The 23,162-nt window shown below is 30.8% G+C and overlaps 1 protein-coding gene across 1 annotated transcript in view; it reads left to right on the top strand.

Moving 5' to 3' along the window:
- Nucleotides 1-23,162, top strand: part of LOC111632041 (C2 domain-containing protein 5-like) — a 142,279-nt gene that overhangs the window by 58,531 nt on the left and 60,586 nt on the right. The window contains exons 9-11 of the mRNA XM_023376396.1: nucleotides 85-198; nucleotides 3,797-3,919; nucleotides 7,210-7,296. Coding sequence (XP_023232164.1) covers nucleotides 85-198; nucleotides 3,797-3,919; nucleotides 7,210-7,296 — 324 coding nt within the window. The remainder of the gene's footprint in view (nucleotides 1-84; nucleotides 199-3,796; nucleotides 3,920-7,209; nucleotides 7,297-23,162) is intronic.

Here is a 23,162-nt window from a genome sequence, read left to right as displayed (position 1 = left end):
AAAATTTTGTTAATCTGAATATTTAGAATCATAATTACATTAATTTTTTCATATTCTTATTAATAAAATTAAATACTTTTTTAGGATTCTGTATTAGAAAATTGTCTAAATGGTAAGACTGAATATATGGAGAACAGTGATGAAGAACTTGCAGAAATAGATTTTTCTACTGGAAATAAAGACACTTGCATTTTAGAAGTAAAGTCAAAAGTTTTTAATTTCTTAACTCAAATTGTCAAATTGTAAACATCTATAAACCCATTTTTAGATTAAAGTCAAACGAGTGCTTTTTTTCTTTTTTTTTTCTTTTTGGCCAATTCTTTTCTTCCAGAACATTTTAAATTAATTATTAAATTTATCAAGAGAAGGTATCTAATGCCTATCTCTATGCCAAATTACTTGAAATTTAATTAGTTGTTAGCATCATTAATATAGCTTGATGTAATTTTGCAATCGTTTGGCTTTAGACCAAATTTTTGTTGTTCAATATACAGATGATCATAATCAAAGAATTGGTGTTCAGATTTCTCTACAGAAAGAACTATTGAGCAAATCTTGACCAAAATGTGATGAAAATACTATTCCAAGCATCCAGTTCCATAGCTACAGGGATACTATGAGGTGGCTGTGGGAAGACCTCTAAAAAATATAACAGCCCTGAGCTCAGTAGTGCCTTATGCAGTATATATAATATATGCTTTTGCTTTCATCACATAACCTTAGTTACTTTGTTTTCAAGTGATTTGCAGCTAATACTGCTGCCTAGAAAAGAGAAAAATATCAGTCATTCATCACAAATGTATTATTTTTGTGTTGTGCTTGTTTTAATTTCGCTTTCCCAGCCATTTATATATAACAGAGGAAAAGTATGCTGACTGGTCAAAAAAATGATTCTAGAAGATTTGTACATTTATGGACTTGGTACCTTGAAATGTCAAGGAATGCAAAAAAATTGGTGATTTTTCTGTATGGGTGCGTGTGTGTGGGGGGAGGCACAATTTTGTTCTTCTTCTTTGAAGCTAAATAACTCCTGTGCTTGTTAAAAATTTCTGAAATTTTGCAGGGAGGTTTGTGTATTAGGGGGATTGATGCTATTAAATTTTGATGGTTAAAGGTTGAAGAGTGTATGGTTAAAAATAATATCATAACAAATGGTGCCACACATGCAATTTTAAATGTTGGTGGGGAAGTTAAGCAACTTGTTGGTGGATATTTTTATTGTGCATTCAACTCTTGTCCCTTGCATTATCAAATAATGTAAACCTATTTTTAAGATTTTTAAATTAATAATCATAATCTACACTAAACTTAGAAAAGTGGAAAATTAAAAGGATGAAGTTGAAAATGTTCACATAGGCAGTTTTACTAATACTAGGTCTATTTATAGACCTAGTATTAGTAAAAGTATTTATAGGTCTATACAATTTTTTCTGCTTGTCCATTTATTAATTCAGCCCTCACAATGATTTACTTCTAGCTATTGAAATGAAAATGTGCAATTTCAATTTTTGGAACAAAAGTTTTATTTTAAAATTTACTTGCTAAGGCAAAATTTAGTAATGTTTTGTTTAATTAAGTACAGGAATCCCTGGTAGAACAGTATTTGTATAACAGTTTTAAAACATGGTTTTAGAAATCCTCTGTACAAAATTTCACAGTTTTTAAGTGTAAACTTTGTTATTCTATATTTTTATTTATTCAAGTAAGCTTACCTGTTGTGTCAAATTTGCCCATGGATTTTAAAATATTGACATTTTCAAATTATTTTGTGCTGTTCATCAGGTTTACTTTAACAATAACGGATAATGCAATTTTTTTCCTTATGCTAACTTTCCTATCAACCAGGTGTCGTCATTGCATTCAGATGTTAGTCCTTAAAAACCCCTTTTGCCCATAACCCGAGATAACTCAGACTGCGTGTGACGCTGCGCAGTCCATAACCAGAGTTATCTCGGGCATAGGCTTAAAGCCTATGCCCGAATTAAAATAAAACTTTTAGGGCCTCAAAAAAAATGCCTTGACTTATAACTTTTCCAAAAAATGTATTGATCAGAATATATACATCGTTATCTATGATCTCTGCAAATTTCATGAATTATTTTTGCTGCAAAAATATTTTATGATGATTTATTAATTAGGTAATTAATTGCAGTATTGTTTTTTTTTATGGGTTTTTTTTTTNTTCAGTAAAATTTTTTAAAACGCTATTAATGTTTTTTGACATTAGCAGGTCTTTTTGTTTAGTAAAATTTTTTCCCCATACCTTCTTTTCAGTCCCCTCATAATTTAATAGCATAAAAATCGAAAAAATTGTGTTATATTTGAACAGATGCGGTAAGTTAGCTCCCCTCCTGCTTTAAACCAATATTCCCCTAAGGCGTATATGAGAACTACCCGGGTAAGCTGACACCAGCTGTTCTCAAGGTCAACCAGCTTGTAAACAATGTAGATTGCATGTGTAAAATTTCATGTCTTGTTAAATGAAAGAATAATAATCCTTGCAGCTATATTTTTCAAATAAAAGCATTTATTTTAAATTATTTTTATTTTTTTATATACTTTTTTGTAAAATCACTTTTTGGAGGGGTTTTTATTTTGCAGGAATTATTTCCCGGAAATTTTTTTGGATGTCAGATTTGCATTTGAGTGGAAATAATTATTTAATAGAAACAATCAATTTTTTATGGATTTCTGAGTGGCATTCAAAGCAAAACAAATGGGCTTAAAGAGTTAATTTTCTCAAAATATAGGATTTCCTCTGAGGAGTCTTTCACTTAACCCTTTTACTTAAGATTTTCTTATAAGTCTCTTACTCTGATATCACACTGTCTGGCTCTCATTGATGCTGAAAGGACCTAGAGCCTTCCTTGTACAAGTCTTGCCTCCTCGGTGTCCAGCCACAAAGTGACTCTAAAACAAATTCTTGCCCTTAGGACTTCTCACACACTGTTGTCTGTCACTCCACACCCTGGTCAAGAAGGGTTGGGTCCAAAAATTCTCAGAATATGGAAAACAAACGACACACAAGAAGAAAGGAATAGAGAAAAATTATTAACAAAAATAAGATATTAAATTAAATCTATACATAAAATATGGCATACTTTTACAATTTCTAGGGCCTCAAAAATAAAACTTTTAGGGCCTCAAAAAAAATGCCTTGACTTATAACTTTTCCAAAAAATGTATTGATCAGAATATATACATCGTATATATACATCAGTTTTTAAAGTAGTAGTTTGTTTTTTCTACATGTAAATATGATGATAACATTAATTGATTATAATTACAGTAGAGCGTCAATTATCTGAATGTCAATCAACCAAAACGTTGGTTAACCGAAAGCGTTCCAGTCGGACTGTGTTGTGCTGAATCAAACATTTTTTATACTAGATTAACTTCTAAACTATAATTTTTTTTGTTTATATATTTTTCAATATATTTATTTTGCTTGTACAAAACATAGAAATAATTTTTAACGATACAATAGCCACGATTATTATTATAAAAATTTTTGTTAGGCTTAACATCGACAAAAGTTCAATGCGAAATGACACACAATGGAGAAAAATTTAAACATGGGATATATTAATACAATTGTATAATATTATTGGGATTATATTATGTATATTATTTTTTTGTACATTTTTTTGTGTTTTGTATATTTTTTTGTACATAATCAGTTATTCGAAAAATCAATTTTCCGAACCACCCCATTTCCCAGTTGATTCGGATAATCGACATACTATTGTACTTGAAATGAGTTTTGTAGATTTTCAATATAAACTTTTTAATTTAGGTTGATGATGCAGAAGATATTGATATTATTGCTCTGCTAATGGATCCAAAACTACCCAAAGGATTTGAAATGTGTAACACTGAATCTCAACCTGGTGTAGATAATTTTGTCACTAATTTACAGGTGAAAAATTATTACTCTTATTAATATCTTTAAAAGCACGTATAGAATTTTTGAAATAATTATAACAGGTTAAGAAAATGTTTCAATTATTTATTTTAATATTCATAGTAACTACTTCATTGATTAAAGTGTGTGTGTGTGTGTTTGTGTTTATAATAATAAACACAAACACACAATATACAGTGAAACATATTTTAGAAAACAATCAAAAGAAAAGTTGTTGTTCAGATCATTCCAAAAGACAAAATAAATGTTTTGATAACACATCTTACAGTATTATCATAAACATAGGAAACACAATTATAATTATTTAACTCTTTTAGTGTCCATTGCTAGTGGAAAATGATCTTAAAATTAAAATGGATATAAAATTATTTACGTTCAACAATAGTACAAGAAAGGTTGACATAACTGTTTATATTATCGACTGAACAGAAAAATTTGATGATATTACAAATTGACTTATATAATGTTTCACTTTTCAATATATTCTTTAAAATTGCATTCATTATGTATTTGTCCTTATGTGAGAATAGTTTGTTTTGTTTTCTGTCTGAATTAAATAATTAATTACACATAATATAGTTTTTTGTATATTTTATTTTATTTCTATTTTCACATATTTATTAAAAAGCATTATTGCCTTTTTTTGTCGTTACTCAATTGGCAAGTACAAAAAAATAGCAACATAAACTTGGCTTGCATTGGGTGGAAGTTTTTGGTATGCTGGTCCTGGGCTGATGTCACAAATTTTGCAACAATCAGTATTTTAATGAATGCTTCCTATTCTGTTGATCAGCCAGCAGTAAAATGATGAAATATAAAATAAAAATTTAAAAATGAGCTTATTCAAAATTCTACAAACATTCATATTCTCACAACACACCCAGGACACTCTTGCAACATGACTAGAGAATCACTGCTCTAGTCTAGTCTATTGGTTTGGTGTTTTGGTGGAGATCAAATTGAATTAGCAGTAATTAATCGTTTAAACTTTTTCATTGCTGGATTTTAAAACATTTTCTAAACATTTATTTTTAATGTATTCAGTATAGCATAAACATTCAAACTAATAACAGGACTGCTTTATTTGGAGAGCTAATCAGCACTTTGTACATGTTCAGAACTTAACACTTTCAGAGCTGTGCACTATCCGCAAGGTTCAATATTCTGTAACCTTTACCACCGTCATCTTGTTTACGTTAATTTTGTAAACTGTTCGAAGACAGTATAGGTCAGTCAGGCAATATTATTTTAAAAATTCACCAAAAATCAAATTATAATTACTCATATGAAAAAAATTATGTACATTTATTATCTTTAGTTTTAAATACGATATTTTTCAATACATTTTATTAGAAAAATTTGTAGAAAAAAAATAATATATATCAGAACTGACATTTAAACTTGATAATTTGTAACTTTTTGTCAAAATTAACATTGCTTAGTTGGCAATGAGCCAGAAAGACGTAGAACATTGTTCTGTACAACTCTATATAACACTTATGCATGTACGTTTATTCATTGTGAAGTTATCACACATTATATCAAACATTTGTTTGAAATTAAAACTTTATTGTGCTTTCAACTAACATAATGAACTAATATACTTTATTCACTTCATATCGAACAAGAATATAAATTTTTGTAATAAACATATGATTATCAGTAGTAATACATGCAATGTTCTCTCTAATTTTTTTTGTCGATGAGTGGAACATATACTTCTCTGAGCAAAAAATATTTTTGCTGAGCATATATATAAAATCTTATTTTTTCCTATAAAAATTAAAATAATTAATTATAAAGTAGAGATTAAAATTCATTTTAAAACATACTTTTATACAAAATATTATTTCTTGTCAAAGATTTAATGTATTTAATTGAAATATAAGTAGCAATAATCATGTTGCAGACAGAGTGAGAAATAAGTAAACAACAATTCAAATCGGTGTGCATGCTCATACATAAATTCTTGTGCGCGGCAACAATTTGAGCAGTGCGCAGCCGTGCAGCTTAGAGGGAACATTGTATACATGTAATATTTGCTGATATTTTAAATTAAAATAAAAAATATATAAAATGTCAGAACTGAAGGTCACAACTTGAACATTTATAACACATTGACTTATTATAGCTAAATGAACTTATTATAGTTATATTACTACATGAATATGCTAAAAATGAAATAAAAAATTATCATGAAAAAAATTAATTAAGAAAAAAAAAACATTAATTAAAATTTTTTAAGTCAACAAAACACCACCTGGAGAAAAATATATGAAACAGACGATAGACCAAACGTTGCCGTCAAGTGCTGACATCTGTTGTGGATAAATTTTACAAAAATCGATTTTTACTAGGGTAATGACAAATTGGTATTCTAGAAAGTTTTGCTTAACAATGGGGGGTACCGATCGATCGGTACCATCGGAAACAAACAAAGGTTTAAAAACAGTGTTTATAGACTAGTCTAAAACCAGTTAGTACTGGGTCTAATGTCAAATCACAAAAATCAAAATCAAATACCCTTGAAACATTCAAATATTTTTAACCAATAAAAAAATGATACAAATTAAATATTTTAAGCTGACAAACTCATTTCAATGTGAAACTTTTAAAGTCCTCTCAGATAACTATAAATCTTCTAATGTTACACTTGCAGTTTTTAACTGCTGATATTCAGACACTAAAGTCACTTTTGTATGCAGGAGAAACCTTTAATTACTGACGTTTTTGGTTTTATCTAAAGGACCATCTTGATGTAAATACAAATAGAACAAAGTGTGAAATGGAATGTTTAGGTACAATAGCAGAAAAATATTCTGGAACATGGAATGCAAGACAGTTTAAATTTCAAAATTAAAATAATAAGGATAAAAATACAAAATGAATACATAGATAAATGATAAAAATATGTAAAAACAGGAAAATGTACATAATGATAAAACAAATGTAATTGTTTGGAAGTTCCATATTGAAATTGTCAGCTTAGAATATTTCATTTGTATTGTTTTTTTTATTGTTTGAAAATGTTTGAATGTTTCAAGGATGTTTGATTGTGATTTTTTTTTGTGATTTGACATTACATCCAGTACTAACTGGTTTTAGACTGGTCTATAAAGATTGATTTTAAAGAATATTGAACCTTGAGGATAGTGCTTGGCTCTGAACATGTACAGAATGCTAATGTGTAAGTTTTCCAAATAAAGCACTCCTGTTATTAGTTGAGTATTTAGTAGAATAATTTATAGCGCAAACTTTTATTTTTTTTCATATTTATTTTTTAGATGTTTACAAGAATCTACAGGACAAAATTTCCACCTGGAAACTATACAAGTAGACAATTTTCACAGCTATTTGAAACAATAATTCAGGTATTAATGTTTTGATTTAATAATTTGAAATGAATATTGCTGTTTACATTAAACAGTTGGTTAAAAAAATTCTGTTGCTTTCTCTTGTATAGAAAGACATGTAAAAGTTGATGTTGTTTAGTGAGATAGGAAAGTTAGTCATTGCACAAAGTAATACAGTTTTATCAAATGTACAGTGGTACCTCAGGATACGAAATTAATCCATTTTAAAACTGAGGTCGTATCATGAAAATGTCGTAAGGTGAATCATTTTTCCCCATATGATTACATGTAAAACGAAATAATTCGTTCCAACACGAAAAACACACTCAAATTAAAGTTAAGTAGTACATTAAAAAAATAACTATAGTAAGGAAAACACTGAAAATGCGTTTTGTAGTTGTAAACGTATAATTAACCATAATAGAATAATAATTGATTAAAAAAATGTAGTTTTATTTGCACTTTACCTTCAAGGATAGACGATGGTGGAGGTATAAATTGGTGGCAGAAGAGAGGGAGAAGGGAAATGATACTAAAACTTAACTTACATAACATAACATAATGTAACAATAACTTAAAAGTAACTTAGAAAAGATAAAAAAATTAGTGTTGTTTTATATACTTTTTGTTTTAATTTTTATTCACTGCTTTTTGCTTTCTTTCCTTCACTTCCACCAGCACTTTCACTAGATAGAGGTCTCTTGGTAAAATATCTATTCAAAGAGGCCTGCATTTTAAAATGTTTCTAAAATGACTTAGGCAAATGTCGTTACTCCAAGCGGCAATACGGCCAGTGTGAATCTTTTCGGGATGTTTCTTTTCAATAAAATCAGTCACTTTCTGATAATAGCTCAAGGTTTCCTTTATCGAGTGAGATCCTTCCACGACGAAGCAAACACGGGACCAAGATCAATGAACAGAAGTGAATAAAAAATGGCACTGCGAACTAATGTAACGTCATATGGTGAGTTTTTGTTTGTATCGATGAGCAAAAATATGTTCTAATTTCATGTCGTATCCTGAAAATTTCATATGCTGGGGCGTTCGTATCCTGAGGTACCACTGTATCTCATAATATAATAGTACTATGCTGGATGAACAATATATTTCTAAATGAGAATGTGGTTTGATTACTTAACATTTTAGAAATGATAAGTACTGTAATTTCCTGCATATAATTTACTGGGTATTTACCTGCATTGGTTTATAACTTGCTGAAAATTTTTAATATGAAATTAAAAATAATGCATAACTATGCATCACACACTCAATGCCTTTAAACTTCTTATTGAAAACATGTCACTTATCTCTTACACAATTTAGAAAGCATCATCTCAGGCCTTGTCTTTTTACATATTGTTCTATTGAGTTGGTCAAAATGTTCATTTAGTTTTTCCATAAGATGGTTCTGATAGCACATAGTTATCTTCAACTTCATTCAAAACAATTCTGTTAGACTGTATTGTGACAGCTGTCATAGTGTGAATTTTAAGAAAAGTTTATGAAAATTGTTGAATTTTTGTTTTGTTATTTTAACATTGAAGATAGAAGAAAACAAGTAATGTTTTTGGCATATTATGCTTTATTATTTCAAGAAAAGAAAAATTCAACTGAAAAACAAACAACAAAGATTTGTGCAGTATACGGTGAAGGTGCTGGGACTGATTGAACTTGTCAAAAGTGGATTGTGAAATTTTGTGCTGGAAATTTCTCACTGGAACATGTTCCATGATTGGGTAGATCAGTTGAAGTTGATAGCAAACAGATCAAGACGTTAATTGAGAACGATCAATGTTATACTATGCAAGAGATAGACAATATATTTAAAATATTGAAATAAAGTATTGAAAGTCATCTGCACCAACTTAGTTATGTTAATTTCTTTGATGTTTGGATTCCATTTAAGCTAAGTGAAAAAAACCACCTTGATTGTATTTCCACATGCAATTCTTTACTTAAACACAACAAAAACATTTCATTTTTAAAACAAATTATGACAGGTGATGAGAAGTAGATAATTTAGAATAATGTGTGGAATGGGAGAGATCACAGCGCAAGTAAAATGAATTACCATCGACCATACTAAAGGCTAGTCTTCACACAAAGATGATGATGTGTACATAGTGGGACTGGAAGCGAGTCCTTTATTATGAGCTCCGCCTGGAAAAGTAAACGATTAGTTTTAACAAGTATTGCTCTCAATTAGACCAACTAAAAGTAGCACTTGACAAAAAGAATCTGGGATTAGTCAACAGGAAACAATCTTCCTTTAGAATTACCTAAGACTGTATGTTTCTTTGATGAACAGACAAAAATTGTTAGAGCTTGATTGGTAAGTTTTGATTCATTCAATGTATTCACTAGACCTTTGGATTTTTATTTATTTCACTCTATAAAATTCTCTGAATAGAAAAAATTTCAGTTTTCTAGAAGACTATAAAAGGCACCTGGAACAGTTCTTTGTTCAAGAAAAAAGTTTTGAAAGATGGAATTCTGAAGGCGTCTGAAAGATGACAGAAGATAATAGAACAAACTTGGTGGTGAATGCATTGGTTAATAAAGTTATTTGTGAAAATGAAAATGTGTTTTTTATTTTTATTTAAAAACCAAACAAACTTTTTAGCCAACACAGTAGTATTATAGACAGACAGGTGAAATTAAATTACATCAGTAACATTGCATCACATTTTATTTTAGATACATTTTAGCAGAAAGGGGATGAAGACTCGGAACTACCCATGGGTATTGCCCGAGGGTGAAGATTAAAGAAAAGTAGTAGTAGAGTAGAGATGAAGGTGAAATAAAAGTGAGATAGGAAAGATGATGAAATGGGAGATTCATGGTGTCTGCGTCGGCTTTTATTTTCAAAATAAAAAGTGTAGTTTTTACAAAATGATGCAATATGTACAAATTTACTCCTTAGCTTAAGGAGTAATAAAGAGTTACAGAAAGATAACAATGATGTTACATTGTANAAGCATTTATTTTAAATTATTTTTATTTTTTTATATACTTTTTTGTAAAATCACTTTTTGGAGGGGTTTTTATTTTGCAGGAATTATTTCCCGGAAATTTTTTTGGATGTCAGATTTGCATTTGAGTGGAAATAATTATTTAATAGAAACAATCAATTTTTTATGGATTTCTGAGTGGCATTCAAAGCAAAACAAATGGGCTTAAAGAGTTAATTTTCTCAAAATATAGGATTTCCTCTGAGGAGTCTTTCACTTAACCCTTTTACTTAAGATTTTCTTATAAGTCTCTTACTCTGATATCACACTGTCTGGCTCTCATTGATGCTGAAAGGACCTAGAGCCTTCCTTGTACAAGTCTTGCCTCCTCGGTGTCCAGCCACAAAGTGACTCTAAAACAAATTCTTGCCCTTAGGACTTCTCACACACTGTTGTCTGTCACTCCACACCCTGGTCAAGAAGGGTTGGGTCCAAAAATTCTCAGAATATGGAAAACAAACGACACACAAGAAGAAAGGAATAGAGAAAAATTATTAACAAAAATAAGATATTAAATTAAATCTATACATAAAATATGGCATACTTTTACAATTTCTAGGGCCTCAAAAATAAAACTTTTAGGGCCTCAAAAAAAATGCCTTGACTTATAACTTTTCCAAAAAATGTATTGATCAGAATATATACATCGTATATATACATCAGTTTTTAAAGTAGTAGTTTGTTTTTTCTACATGTAAATATGATGATAACATTAATTGATTATAATTACAGTAGAGCGTCAATTATCTGAATGTCAATCAACCAAAACGTTGGTTAACCGAAAGCGTTCCAGTCGGACTGTGTTGTGCTGAATCAAACATTTTTTATACTAGATTAACTTCTAAACTATAATTTTTTTTGTTTATATATTTTTCAATATATTTATTTTGCTTGTACAAAACATAGAAATAATTTTTAACGATACAATAGCCACGATTATTATTATAAAAATTTTTGTTAGGCTTAACATCGACAAAAGTTCAATGCGAAATGACACACAATGGAGAAAAATTTAAACATGGGATATATTAATACAATTGTATAATATTATTGGGATTATATTATGTATATTATTTTTTTGTACATTTTTTTGTGTTTTGTATATTTTTTTGTACATAATCAGTTATTCGAAAAATCAATTTTCCGAACCACCCCATTTCCCAGTTGATTCGGATAATCGACATACTATTGTACTTGAAATGAGTTTTGTAGATTTTCAATATAAACTTTTTAATTTAGGTTGATGATGCAGAAGATATTGATATTATTGCTCTGCTAATGGATCCAAAACTACCCAAAGGATTTGAAATGTGTAACACTGAATCTCAACCTGGTGTAGATAATTTTGTCACTAATTTACAGGTGAAAAATTATTACTCTTATTATCTTTAAAAGCACGTATAGAATTTTTGAAATAATTATAACAGGTTAAGAAAATGTTTCAATTATTTATTTTAATATTCATAGTAACTACTTCATTGATTAAAGTGTGTGTGTGTGTGTTTGTGTTTATAATAATAAACACAAACACACAATATACAGTGAAACATATTTTAGAAAACAATCAAAAGAAAAGTTGTTGTTCAGATCATTCCAAAAGACAAAATAAATGTTTTGATAACACATCTTACAGTATTATCATAAACATAGGAAACACAATTATAATTATTTAACTCTTTTAGTGTCCATTGCTAGTGGAAAATGATCTTAAAATTAAAATGGATATAAAATTATTTACGTTCAACAATAGTACAAGAAAGGTTGACATAACTGTTTATATTATCGACTGAACAGAAAAATTTGATGATATTACAAATTGACTTATATAATGTTTCACTTTTCAATATATTCTTTAAAATTGCATTCATTATGTATTTGTCCTTATGTGAGAATAGTTTGTTTTGTTTTCTGTCTGAATTAAATAATTAATTACACATAATATAGTTTTTTGTATATTTTATTTTATTTCTATTTTCACATATTTATTAAAAAGCATTATTGCCTTTTTTTGTCGTTACTCAATTGGCAAGTACAAAAAAATAGCAACATAAACTTGGCTTGCATTGGGTGGAAGTTTTTGGTATGCTGGTCCTGGGCTGATGTCACAAATTTTGCAACAATCAGTATTTTAATGAATGCTTCCTATTCTGTTGATCAGCCAGCAGTAAAATGATGAAATATAAAATAAAAATTTAAAAATGAGCTTATTCAAAATTCTACAAACATTCATATTCTCACAACACACCCAGGACACTCTTGCAACATGACTAGAGAATCACTGCTCTAGTCTAGTCTATTGGTTTGGTGTTTTGGTGGAGATCAAATTGAATTAGCAGTAATTAATCGTTTAAACTTTTTCATTGCTGGATTTTAAAACATTTTCTAAACATTTATTTTTAATGTATTCAGTATAGCATAAACATTCAAACTAATAACAGGACTGCTTTATTTGGAGAGCTAATCAGCACTTTGTACATGTTCAGAACTTAACACTTTCAGAGCTGTGCACTATCCGCAAGGTTCAATATTCTGTAACCTTTACCACCGTCATCTTGTTTACGTTAATTTTGTAAACTGTTCGAAGACAGTATAGGTCAGTCAGGCAATATTATTTTAAAAATTCACCAAAAATCAAATTATAATTACTCATATGAAAAAAATTATGTACATTTATTATCTTTAGTTTTAAATACGATATTTTTCAATACATTTTATTAGAAAAATTTGTAGAAAAAAAATAATATATATCAGAACTGACATTTAAACTTGATAATTTGTAACTTTTTGTCAAAATTAACATTGCTTAGTTGGCAATGAGCCAGAAAGACGTAGAACATTGTTCTGTACAACTCTATATAACACTTATGCATGTACGTTTATTCATTGTGAAGTTATCACACATTATATCAAACATTTGTTTGAAATTAAAACTTTATTGTGCTTTCAACTAACATAATGAACTAATATACTTTATTCACTTCATATCGAACAAGAATATAAATTTTTGTAATAAACATATGATTATCAGTAGTAATACATGCAATGTTCTCTCTAATTTTTTTTGTCGATGAGTGGAACATATACTTCTCTGAGCAAAAAATATTTTTGCTGAGCATATATATAAAATCTTATTTTTTCCTATAAAAATTAAAATAATTAATTATAAAGTAGAGATTAAAATTCATTTTAAAACATACTTTTATACAAAATATTATTTCTTGTCAAAGATTTAATGTATTTAATTGAAATATAAGTAGCAATAATCATGTTGCAGACAGAGTGAGAAATAAGTAAACAACAATTCAAATCGGTGTGCATGCTCATACATAAATTCTTGTGCGCGGCAACAATTTGAGCAGTGCGCAGCCGTGCAGCTTAGAGGGAACATTGTATACATGTAATATTTGCTGATATTTTAAATTAAAATAAAAAATATATAAAATGTCAGAACTGAAGGTCACAACTTGAACATTTATAACACATTGACTTATTATAGCTAAATGAACTTATTATAGTTATATTACTACATGAATATGCTAAAAATGAAATAAAAAATTATCATGAAAAAAATTAATTAAGAAAAAAAAACATTAATTAAAATTTTTTAAGTCAACAAAACACCACCTGGAGAAAAATATATGAAACAGACGATAGACCAAACGTTGCCGTCAAGTGCTGACATCTGTTGTGGATAAATTTTACAAAAATCGATTTTTACTAGGGTAATGACAAATTGGTATTCTAGAAAGTTTTGCTTAACAATGGGGGGTACCGATCGATCGGTACCATCGGAAACAAACAAAGGTTTAAAAACAGTGTTTATAGACTAGTCTAAAACCAGTTAGTACTGGGTCTAATGTCAAATCACAAAAATCAAAATCAAATACCCTTGAAACATTCAAATATTTTTAACCAATAAAAAAATGATACAAATTAAATATTTTAAGCTGACAAACTCATTTCAATGTGAAACTTTTAAAGTCCTCTCAGATAACTATAAATCTTCTAATGTTACACTTGCAGTTTTTAACTGCTGATATTCAGACACTAAAGTCACTTTTGTATGCAGGAGAAACCTTTAATTACTGACGTTTTTGGTTTTATCTAAAGGACCATCTTGATGTAAATACAAATAGAACAAAGTGTGAAATGGAATGTTTAGGTACAATAGCAGAAAAATATTCTGGAACATGGAATGCAAGACAGTTTAAATTTCAAAATTAAAATAATAAGGATAAAAATACAAAATGAATACATAGATAAATGATAAAAATATGTAAAAACAGGAAAATGTACATAATGATAAAACAAATGTAATTGTTTGGAAGTTCCATATTGAAATTGTCAGCTTAGAATATTTCATTTGTATTGTTTTTTTTATTGTTTGAAAATGTTTGAATGTTTCAAGGATGTTTGATTGTGATTTTTTTTTGTGATTTGACATTACATCCAGTACTAACTGGTTTTAGACTGGTCTATAAAGATTGATTTTAAAGAATATTGAACCTTGAGGATAGTGCTTGGCTCTGAACATGTACAGAATGCTAATGTGTAAGTTTTCCAAATAAAGCACTCCTGTTATTAGTTGAGTATTTAGTAGAATAATTTATAGCGCAAACTTTTATTTTTTTTCATATTTATTTTTTAGATGTTTACAAGAATCTACAGGACAAAATTTCCACCTGGAAACTATACAAGTAGACAATTTTCACAGCTATTTGAAACAATAATTCAGGTATTAATGTTTTGATTTAATAATTTGAAATGAATATTGCTGTTTACATTAAACAGTTGGTTAAAAAAATTCTGTTGCTTTCTCTTGTATAGAAAGACATGTAAAAGTTGATGTTGTTTAGTGAGATAGGAAAGTTAGTCATTGCACAAAGTAATACAGTTTTATCAAATGTACAGTGGTACCTCAGGATACGAAATTAATCCATTTTAAAACTGAGGTCGTATCATGAAAATGTCGTAAGGTGAATCATTTTTCCCCATATGATTACATGTAAAACGAAATAATTCGTTCCAACACGAAAAACACACTCAAATTAAAGTTAAGTAGTACATTAAAAAAATAACTATAGTAAGGAAAACACTGAAAATGCGTTTTGTAGTTGTAAACGTATAATTAACCATAATAGAATAATAATTGATTAAAAAAATGTAGTTTTATTTGCACTTTACCTTCAAGGATAGACGATGGTGGAGGTATAAATTGGTGGCAGAAGAGAGGGAGAAGGGAAATGATACTAAAACTTAACTTACATAACATAACATAATGTAACAATAACTTAAAAGTAACTTAGAAAAGATAAAAAAATTAGTGTTGTTTTATATACTTTTTGTTTTAATTTTTATTCACTGCTTTTTGCTTTCTTTCCTTCACTTCCACCAGCACTTTCACTAGATAGAGGTCTCTTGGTAAAATATCTATTCAAAGAGGCCTGCATTTTAAAATGTTTCTAAAATGACTTAGGCAAATGTCGTTACTCCAAGCGGCAATACGGCCAGTGTGAATCTTTTCGGGATGTTTCTTTTCAATAAAATCAGTCACTTTCTGATAATAGCTCAAGGTTTCCTTTATCGAGTGAGATCCTTCCACGACGAAGCAAACACGGGACCAAGATCAATGAACAGAAGTGAATAAAAAATGGCACTGCGAACTAATGTAACGTCATATGGTGAGTTTTTGTTTGTATCGATGAGCAAAAATATGTTCTAATTTCATGTCGTATCCTGAAAATTTCATATGCTGGGGCGTTCGTATCCTGAGGTACCACTGTATCTCATAATATAATAGTACTATGCTGGATGAACAATATATTTCTAAATGAGAATGTGGTTTGATTACTTAACATTTTAGAAATGATAAGTACTGTAATTTCCTGCATATAATTTACTGGGTATTTACCTGCATTGGTTTATAACTTGCTGAAAATTTTTAATATGAAATTAAAAATAATGCATAACTATGCATCACACACTCAATGCCTTTAAACTTCTTATTGAAAACATGTCACTTATCTCTTACACAATTTAGAAAGCATCATCTCAGGCCTTGTCTTTTTACATATTGTTCTATTGAGTTGGTCAAAATGTTCATTTAGTTTTTCCATAAGATGGTTCTGATAGCACATAGTTATCTTCAACTTCATTCAAAACAATTCTGTTAGACTGTATTGTGACAGCTGTCATAGTGTGAATTTTAAGAAAAGTTTATGAAAATTGTTGAATTTTTGTTTTGTTATTTTAACATTGAAGATAGAAGAAAACAAGTAATGTTTTTGGCATATTATGCTTTATTATTTCAAGAAAAGAAAAATTCAACTGAAAAACAAACAACAAAGATTTGTGCAGTATACGGTGAAGGTGCTGGGACTGATTGAACTTGTCAAAAGTGGATTGTGAAATTTTGTGCTGGAAATTTCTCACTGGAACATGTTCCATGATTGGGTAGATCAGTTGAAGTTGATAGCAAACAGATCAAGACGTTAATTGAGAACGATCAATGTTATACTATGCAAGAGATAGACAATATATTTAAAATATTGAAATAAAGTATTGAAAGTCATCTGCACCAACTTAGTTATGTTAATTTCTTTGATGTTTGGATTCCATTTAAGCTAAGTGAAAAAAACCACCTTGATTGTATTTCCACATGCAATTCTTTACTTAAACACAACAAAAACATTTCATTTTTAAAACAAATTATGACAGGTGATGAGAAGTAGATAATTTAGAATAATGTGTGGAATGGGAGAGATCACAGCGCAAGTAAAATGAATTACTATCGACCATACTAAAGGCTAGTCTTCACACAAAGATGATGATGTGTACATAGTGGGACTGGAAGCGAGTCCTTTATTATGAGCTCCGCCTGGAAAAGTAAACGATTAGTTTTAACAAGTATTGCTCTCAATTAGACCAACTAAAAGTAGCACTTGACAAAAAGAATCTGGGATTAGTCAACAGGAAACAATCTTCCTTTAGAATTACCTAAGACTGTATGTTTCTTTGATGAACAGACAAAAATTGTTAGAGCTTGATTGGTAAGTTTTGATTCATTCAATGTATTCACTAGACCTTTGGATTTTTATTTATTTCACTCTATAAAATTCTCTGAATAGAAAAAATTTCAGTTTTCTAGAAGACTATAAAAGGCACCTGGAACAGTTCTTTGTTCAAGAAAAAAGTTTTGAAAGATGGAATTCTGAAGGCGTCTGAAAGATGACAGAAGATAATAGAACAAACTTGGTGGTGAATGCATTGGTTAATAAAGTTATTTGTGAAAATGAAAATGTGTTTTTTATTTTTATTTAAAAACCAAACAAACTTTTTAGCCAACACAGTAGTATTATAGACAGACAGGTGAAATTAAATTACATCAGTAACATTGCATCACATTTTATTTTAGATACATTTTAGCAGAAAGGGGATGAAGACTCGGAACTACCCATGGGTATTGCCCGAGGGTGAAGATTAAAGAAAAGTAGTAGTAGAGTAGAGATGAAGGTGAAATAAAAGTGAGATAGGAAAGATGATGAAATGGGAGATTCATGGTGTCTGTGTCGGCTTTTATTTTCAAAATAAAAAGTGTAGTTTTTACAAAATGATGCAATATGTACAAATTTACTCCTTAGCTTAAGGAGTAATAAAGAGTTACAGAAAGATAACAATGATGTTACATTGCAGATGCAAATGCTGAATATTACTTGCTGTTACACACTTGATAAGATTTTAACAATAGTGTAAAGCCGGACAATATGAAACCAGTTAACATTAAATAGAAGAACAGTAATAAATATGAAATATTACCCAGACTTTGGGTATTAGAGTTAACATATAGGTACACTGATGTTACATTGCCAAAACAAATGCCGAACAATTGCATAATTAGAGTTTCCAACGTAAGTGTAGGACCCGACAATTAAAGTAAGTTCAGTGAGTAATACATAGAGGAATATAAATAATACACATAACCCATTCTTAGGGTAAAGGACAGAGCCGACAATGATGAGCGGGGCATTAGCCCCAGAATGTACCTTTTGAGAACAACACCATAACCGGATTAATTTAAACAGATTTCACATGAGCCGACAGTACAGAGCAGTTTCTTCGGATGACACAGCAAAGTCGAAGCAGTTTCTTCGGATGACACAGGTCTCAGGTGTCATGTAGTTTAGACACAACGTTGACAGATTACGTGTTGATGCTTCTGTGAAAATCCACCTCAAGTGCTCTTGTCTCAATGACATAATTTGTTAACTCCTCGAAAAGTTTGTGGTTATTAATTAGTTTATTTAGTAGGCAGGGCCAATTGAAACCTTGGTGTAGAACATTTTGTAGAAGCCTGTCCCTTTGACGATCAAATTTCTTACAGTTGAAGATAAAGTGTTTCACGTCCTGGATCGACACATTGCCACACTCACATGTATTCCTGTCACTCCGGCCGAACCTATATAGGTATTGATAAAAGTTGCCATGACCAGTTAAAACTTGTGACAGAAAGAAGTTGGTATCGAAGTGTTTCATATTAAGTCATTCCCTAATGTCTGGCAGAAAGTTGAAAGTCAGTCTTCCAGTATCACCTGTTTCCCAGTCTCTTTGCCAAAGTTGAATGGCCGTATATTCTACCAGTTGATTGATGTTTGTTCTGGTCAAGTTCGTGTAGTATTGATTTTCAGAGGATGTTGCATAAAGTTTGGCTATCCTATCTGCCTCCTCATTGCCCCGGGTGCCGCTGTGTCCCCGGACCCAGGCAAATGATAGGTTGACGCCATTTAAACTCCTTATCTTTTCGTGAATAGTCCTAGTAGTGTGGCATTTAGTGTGATAGGAATTAATCCTTTTAAGAGCAGTTTGGCTGTCCGTGCAAATCCGAATATTTCCTATGATTGTTTTTGACTCTTGGATATATGTGATCGCTCGGAGAATGGCAAAAAGTTCCGCTTCTGGAACCGTGCAGTAACTAGCCAATTTAAAACCAGTATGATGATGAAAAGTCTCCTTGCCTCTTATTTGAAGTACAAAAGACACACCCACTTTATCCACTTGTTTTGATCCATCTGTAAAGATTAGATGGGTGGGTTGTGGATCTTCATTGATGTTTGTGATTGTGATCCTTTGATTGTTAGTCAGATGGACCATAAGAGGGGTGTTTGTAAATTCTTGATGATGAACCAATGTCGTGAGGAATTCATTGCTAAGATTAGGTAGACACCCTATAACAGCATATTTCTTAAGATCGTCTGTACAGTACCTTCCTTGGTATGTTTAATGTTGTTGAGTATCCAAGACCACATAGTAAACTTAGCTTTTAAGTACAAGGGCATTATACCAGAGAGAGTCTGCAGAGCAGAATTAGATGTAGTTCTGTATGCCCTACAGATCCTTAGTAGTAAAGGGCGTTGAATTGTCTGTAACTTCTTTTTGAAGTATGCTTTTTCTACCTCCATTCCCCAAAACGGGGCCCCATACAAGACCATGGGTTCCACACAGGCTTTGTAGAGTGATTTGAGTGCTTTTTGGTTGAAACCCCAATTTTTTTGTGCAATACTAAGTAATGCATTGGTTACTTTACTTGCTTTACTTTTTGCATAATCCAAATGTTTCTTCCATGTAAGACTTTGATCAATCACAATACCCAAGTATTTTATTTCTTTCTTATTCTTAATTCTGTGTCCATTGATGTTGATATTAAAGGCTTTTTGAAGCGGTTTGCCCTTTGATATGACCATATTTTCGCATTTTTGGTAATTAATTTCCAATTTATACTTTTGGCTCCAATTATAAATATTCTTCAACAGATTATTCGCCTTTCTTTGTAATTTTTCCCCATTTTGATGGGATGTTAACAAAACAGTATCGTCTGCATATCCTGATAATTTCCAATTGTCATTGTCGTTTCTATTCAGATTTAAAAGGTCATTGTATACTATGTTCCACAGGTCTGGACCAGACCGAGACCCCTGCGGACAACCTTTGGTCATCAGTCTGACAGTATTGCCCCATTGGTTATATACTCCCACTGTCCTGTCTTTTAAGTAGTCTTTCAGAATTTGATACAGATTATTTGGACAATTTGCCATCCTCAGTTGTTCAAAAAGTGCCGGCCACCATAAGGTATTAAAGGCATTTTTGAAGTCTATAGTTACCATTAAAGAATGTTGCCATTGCTTACGTGCCTCCCTGATGTCATAAAGTAGTGTGTGTATAGCATTGTAAGTTGATCGGTCTTTAACAAACCCAAATTGAAATTTGTTTATCCAGTTTTTGGTATTCAGATGGTAATTAATGCGGTCAATTATAAGGCCATCGAGAATTTTCCCAGGCACTGACAGTAGGCTAATTGGTCTAAAGTTGTTTGGTGCAAGGGTCCCGTCAGAACCAGTCTTCGGGATAAATTTTATAGAAGCTTTTTTCCATATTTTTGGAAATCTTCCAGTCTCTAGACATTTGTTGTAAATGTACACGAAAGCTATTGGTATTGCTCTAAATGCCTGTTTCATTATTTCAGGAGTTATCCCATCTATACCAGGTGCTTTCTTCTTTTTTATCGACCTTATAGCCATCTCCACTTCTGTGAATGTAAAGTACCTGTCTTCATCTGTATTTGGGATGTTTTCCATGTCTGCTCTAATAGATTCCTGTGTTGAGTTATCTTCCTCTTCATTGTCCCTCGGAAAGTGTGTCTTGAGTAGATAGTCTATAGTCTCGTCATAGTTCTTTGTGTAAGTACCATCATTCTTTAGTATGTTAGCAGGGATATCACTAGTGACTTTTCGTTTACGCACCACATAATATGGTTCGCTCCAAATATTTTGCTTTCCTGCACGAGTGCAAAACTCTTGCCATGCCTTTGAACGTGCTTTGTTGATATTATTCTTGAAATCCTTAAAGTTTTGTAGGTATTCTTGTCTTCTTAATGACTTAATATCAGGATCTCTTTTCCGTTTAAATTTCCTTTGTAGTTTGCGCACCTTTCTTCTTTGATTTGTTAATTGGTCATTCCACCAGTGAGCTTTTGTCTTTCTGGTAGTATTAAATTCTGTTGCATGATGAAAAGCTTCTATCATAGAGTGCGTCAAGTGTTCCGCTAAAGTATCGACTTCGTTGATACAGTGGATCTCACGAGAGGCCCATAATTCACTGAAGTGTTGCCTAAAAGATTCCCAGTCTGTGCGGCCTATGGTTCTTGTCTCATCCATAATTGCAGGAGTATTACTTAGATTCCAAACGATGTACCGATGATCGCTTGCACTGATGTCTTCTATGGTCTCACATGAGGACACAAAATGTAACGCATGCCTGTTTGCAAAACACACATCAACCCAACTCTCGCCTCTGTCCGAAAAGAAGGTTGGCAAGTCGCTGGTATTGCAAGAGACCATTCCATGTGTAGAGACGAAGTCCATAACCAGTCTTTCCCTAATGTCTTCAATGGGGCTGAACCATACTGGTGACTTGGCGTTACAGTCACCAGTGATGATCCAAGGGAATTTGTTTAATTCCATTCCGATGTTATCAAGTTTTTGGAGGAGGTCTTCAATTTCCCTGAAAGGTGAACAATATACAGACGAGAGATATAATGAACTCCTATTGTGCACGATGTGGACTGTAGTGATGCACTCTACATTGCATCACACCATGGTTATCCACTAAATAGCATTTAGGCCAGGGGTCGCCAAAGTGGTTGATGTAACATTATTGGGGGGTCAATGCGGCTAGGGGGTCAATTGGGGGTTGATGGAAAAATTTAAACTAAATATCACAAAGTTTTTTCTTCTTATTTTATTTTTTTTTTGCTTGTACGTAAATCAAAGTTGTTTTGCACTTGTAATAAAACTTAATGGTGGGGGTCAATGTGAGGTTTTGGAAAGTTGTTGGGGGTTGATGGTTAAAAAAGTTTGGCAACCCCTGATTTAGGCAGTTAATTGATAAATACATTGAACATTATAACAAAAATGAAGACAGGAAATGAAAGAAGAGAATTGACAAGTATAAAGTCATCAAGTACAGCAAAATTTTGGGATGCTTACAAAGGAAATTACCAGAGCTAATGACATTTGTATATATATTTATTTATTTATTTATTTAAGCATACTGGTATAACCATGATGTGGTAGCAACATACAAAAAGTTATACAAGATTATACAACATATATGTTAATACAAAACAAGTATATACAACAACAATAACTAAAACACAATAGTAAAACAAAAAATTAAATGCATTTTAAAGTGGGAGAACTATTGAAAATCAAACAAATTAATATAAATAATTACCAGAAAACTAGGCTATATCGTACCTATAAAATGAAAAATAATTAGTTTAGTCTCTTATCCAAAAATTGGATAGTCTCCCAAATGTTCAAAGCTAATTGCTAGTTAAATAACAAACAAACATGCTGCCAGGGGGCAATTAACATAAAATTACTAACAATTTTTACTATGAACCTAAAAAGAAAAGCAACCCATTACCATAAAGCCAACATCATGAGGTAATCAATTTAACCCTTTTAATAAAAATAAATACAGTAGAACCTTGAAAACTCGTCCCTCGATAACTTAGCACTCCGGATAACTGGTCCACACCTTGGCAGGGCGAAAAAATCCTTAGTTAATTAATTTTCATTATAGACAGCTTTATAAAAGTATAAAAGCTCTCATAAAGTATTTTTCTGAGGTCTGTCTTATCAGGTAAATTACTGTACACAGTGTATTCATTAATTTTCATTTTCATGTAGTGGCTCTATGCCTTCATAAAGGACGTACTTTTCCTTTGTTTAAGGGTATTTGGGCAGTTTATTCTCTGTTATATTCTGTACAAGTAAATACTGTACAAGTACAGTACAGTATTTTCTGAGGAAATAC

The sequence above is a fragment of the Centruroides sculpturatus genome, unplaced genomic scaffold, assembly GCF_000671375.1.
Source record: "Centruroides sculpturatus isolate CEXI.00-Female unplaced genomic scaffold, Cexi_2.0 scaffold658, whole genome shotgun sequence".
NCBI lineage: Eukaryota > Metazoa > Arthropoda > Arachnida > Scorpiones > Buthidae > Centruroides > Centruroides sculpturatus.
The sequence above is the reverse complement of the archived record's forward strand: the minus strand, read 5'-3'. Positions and strand labels throughout refer to the sequence as shown.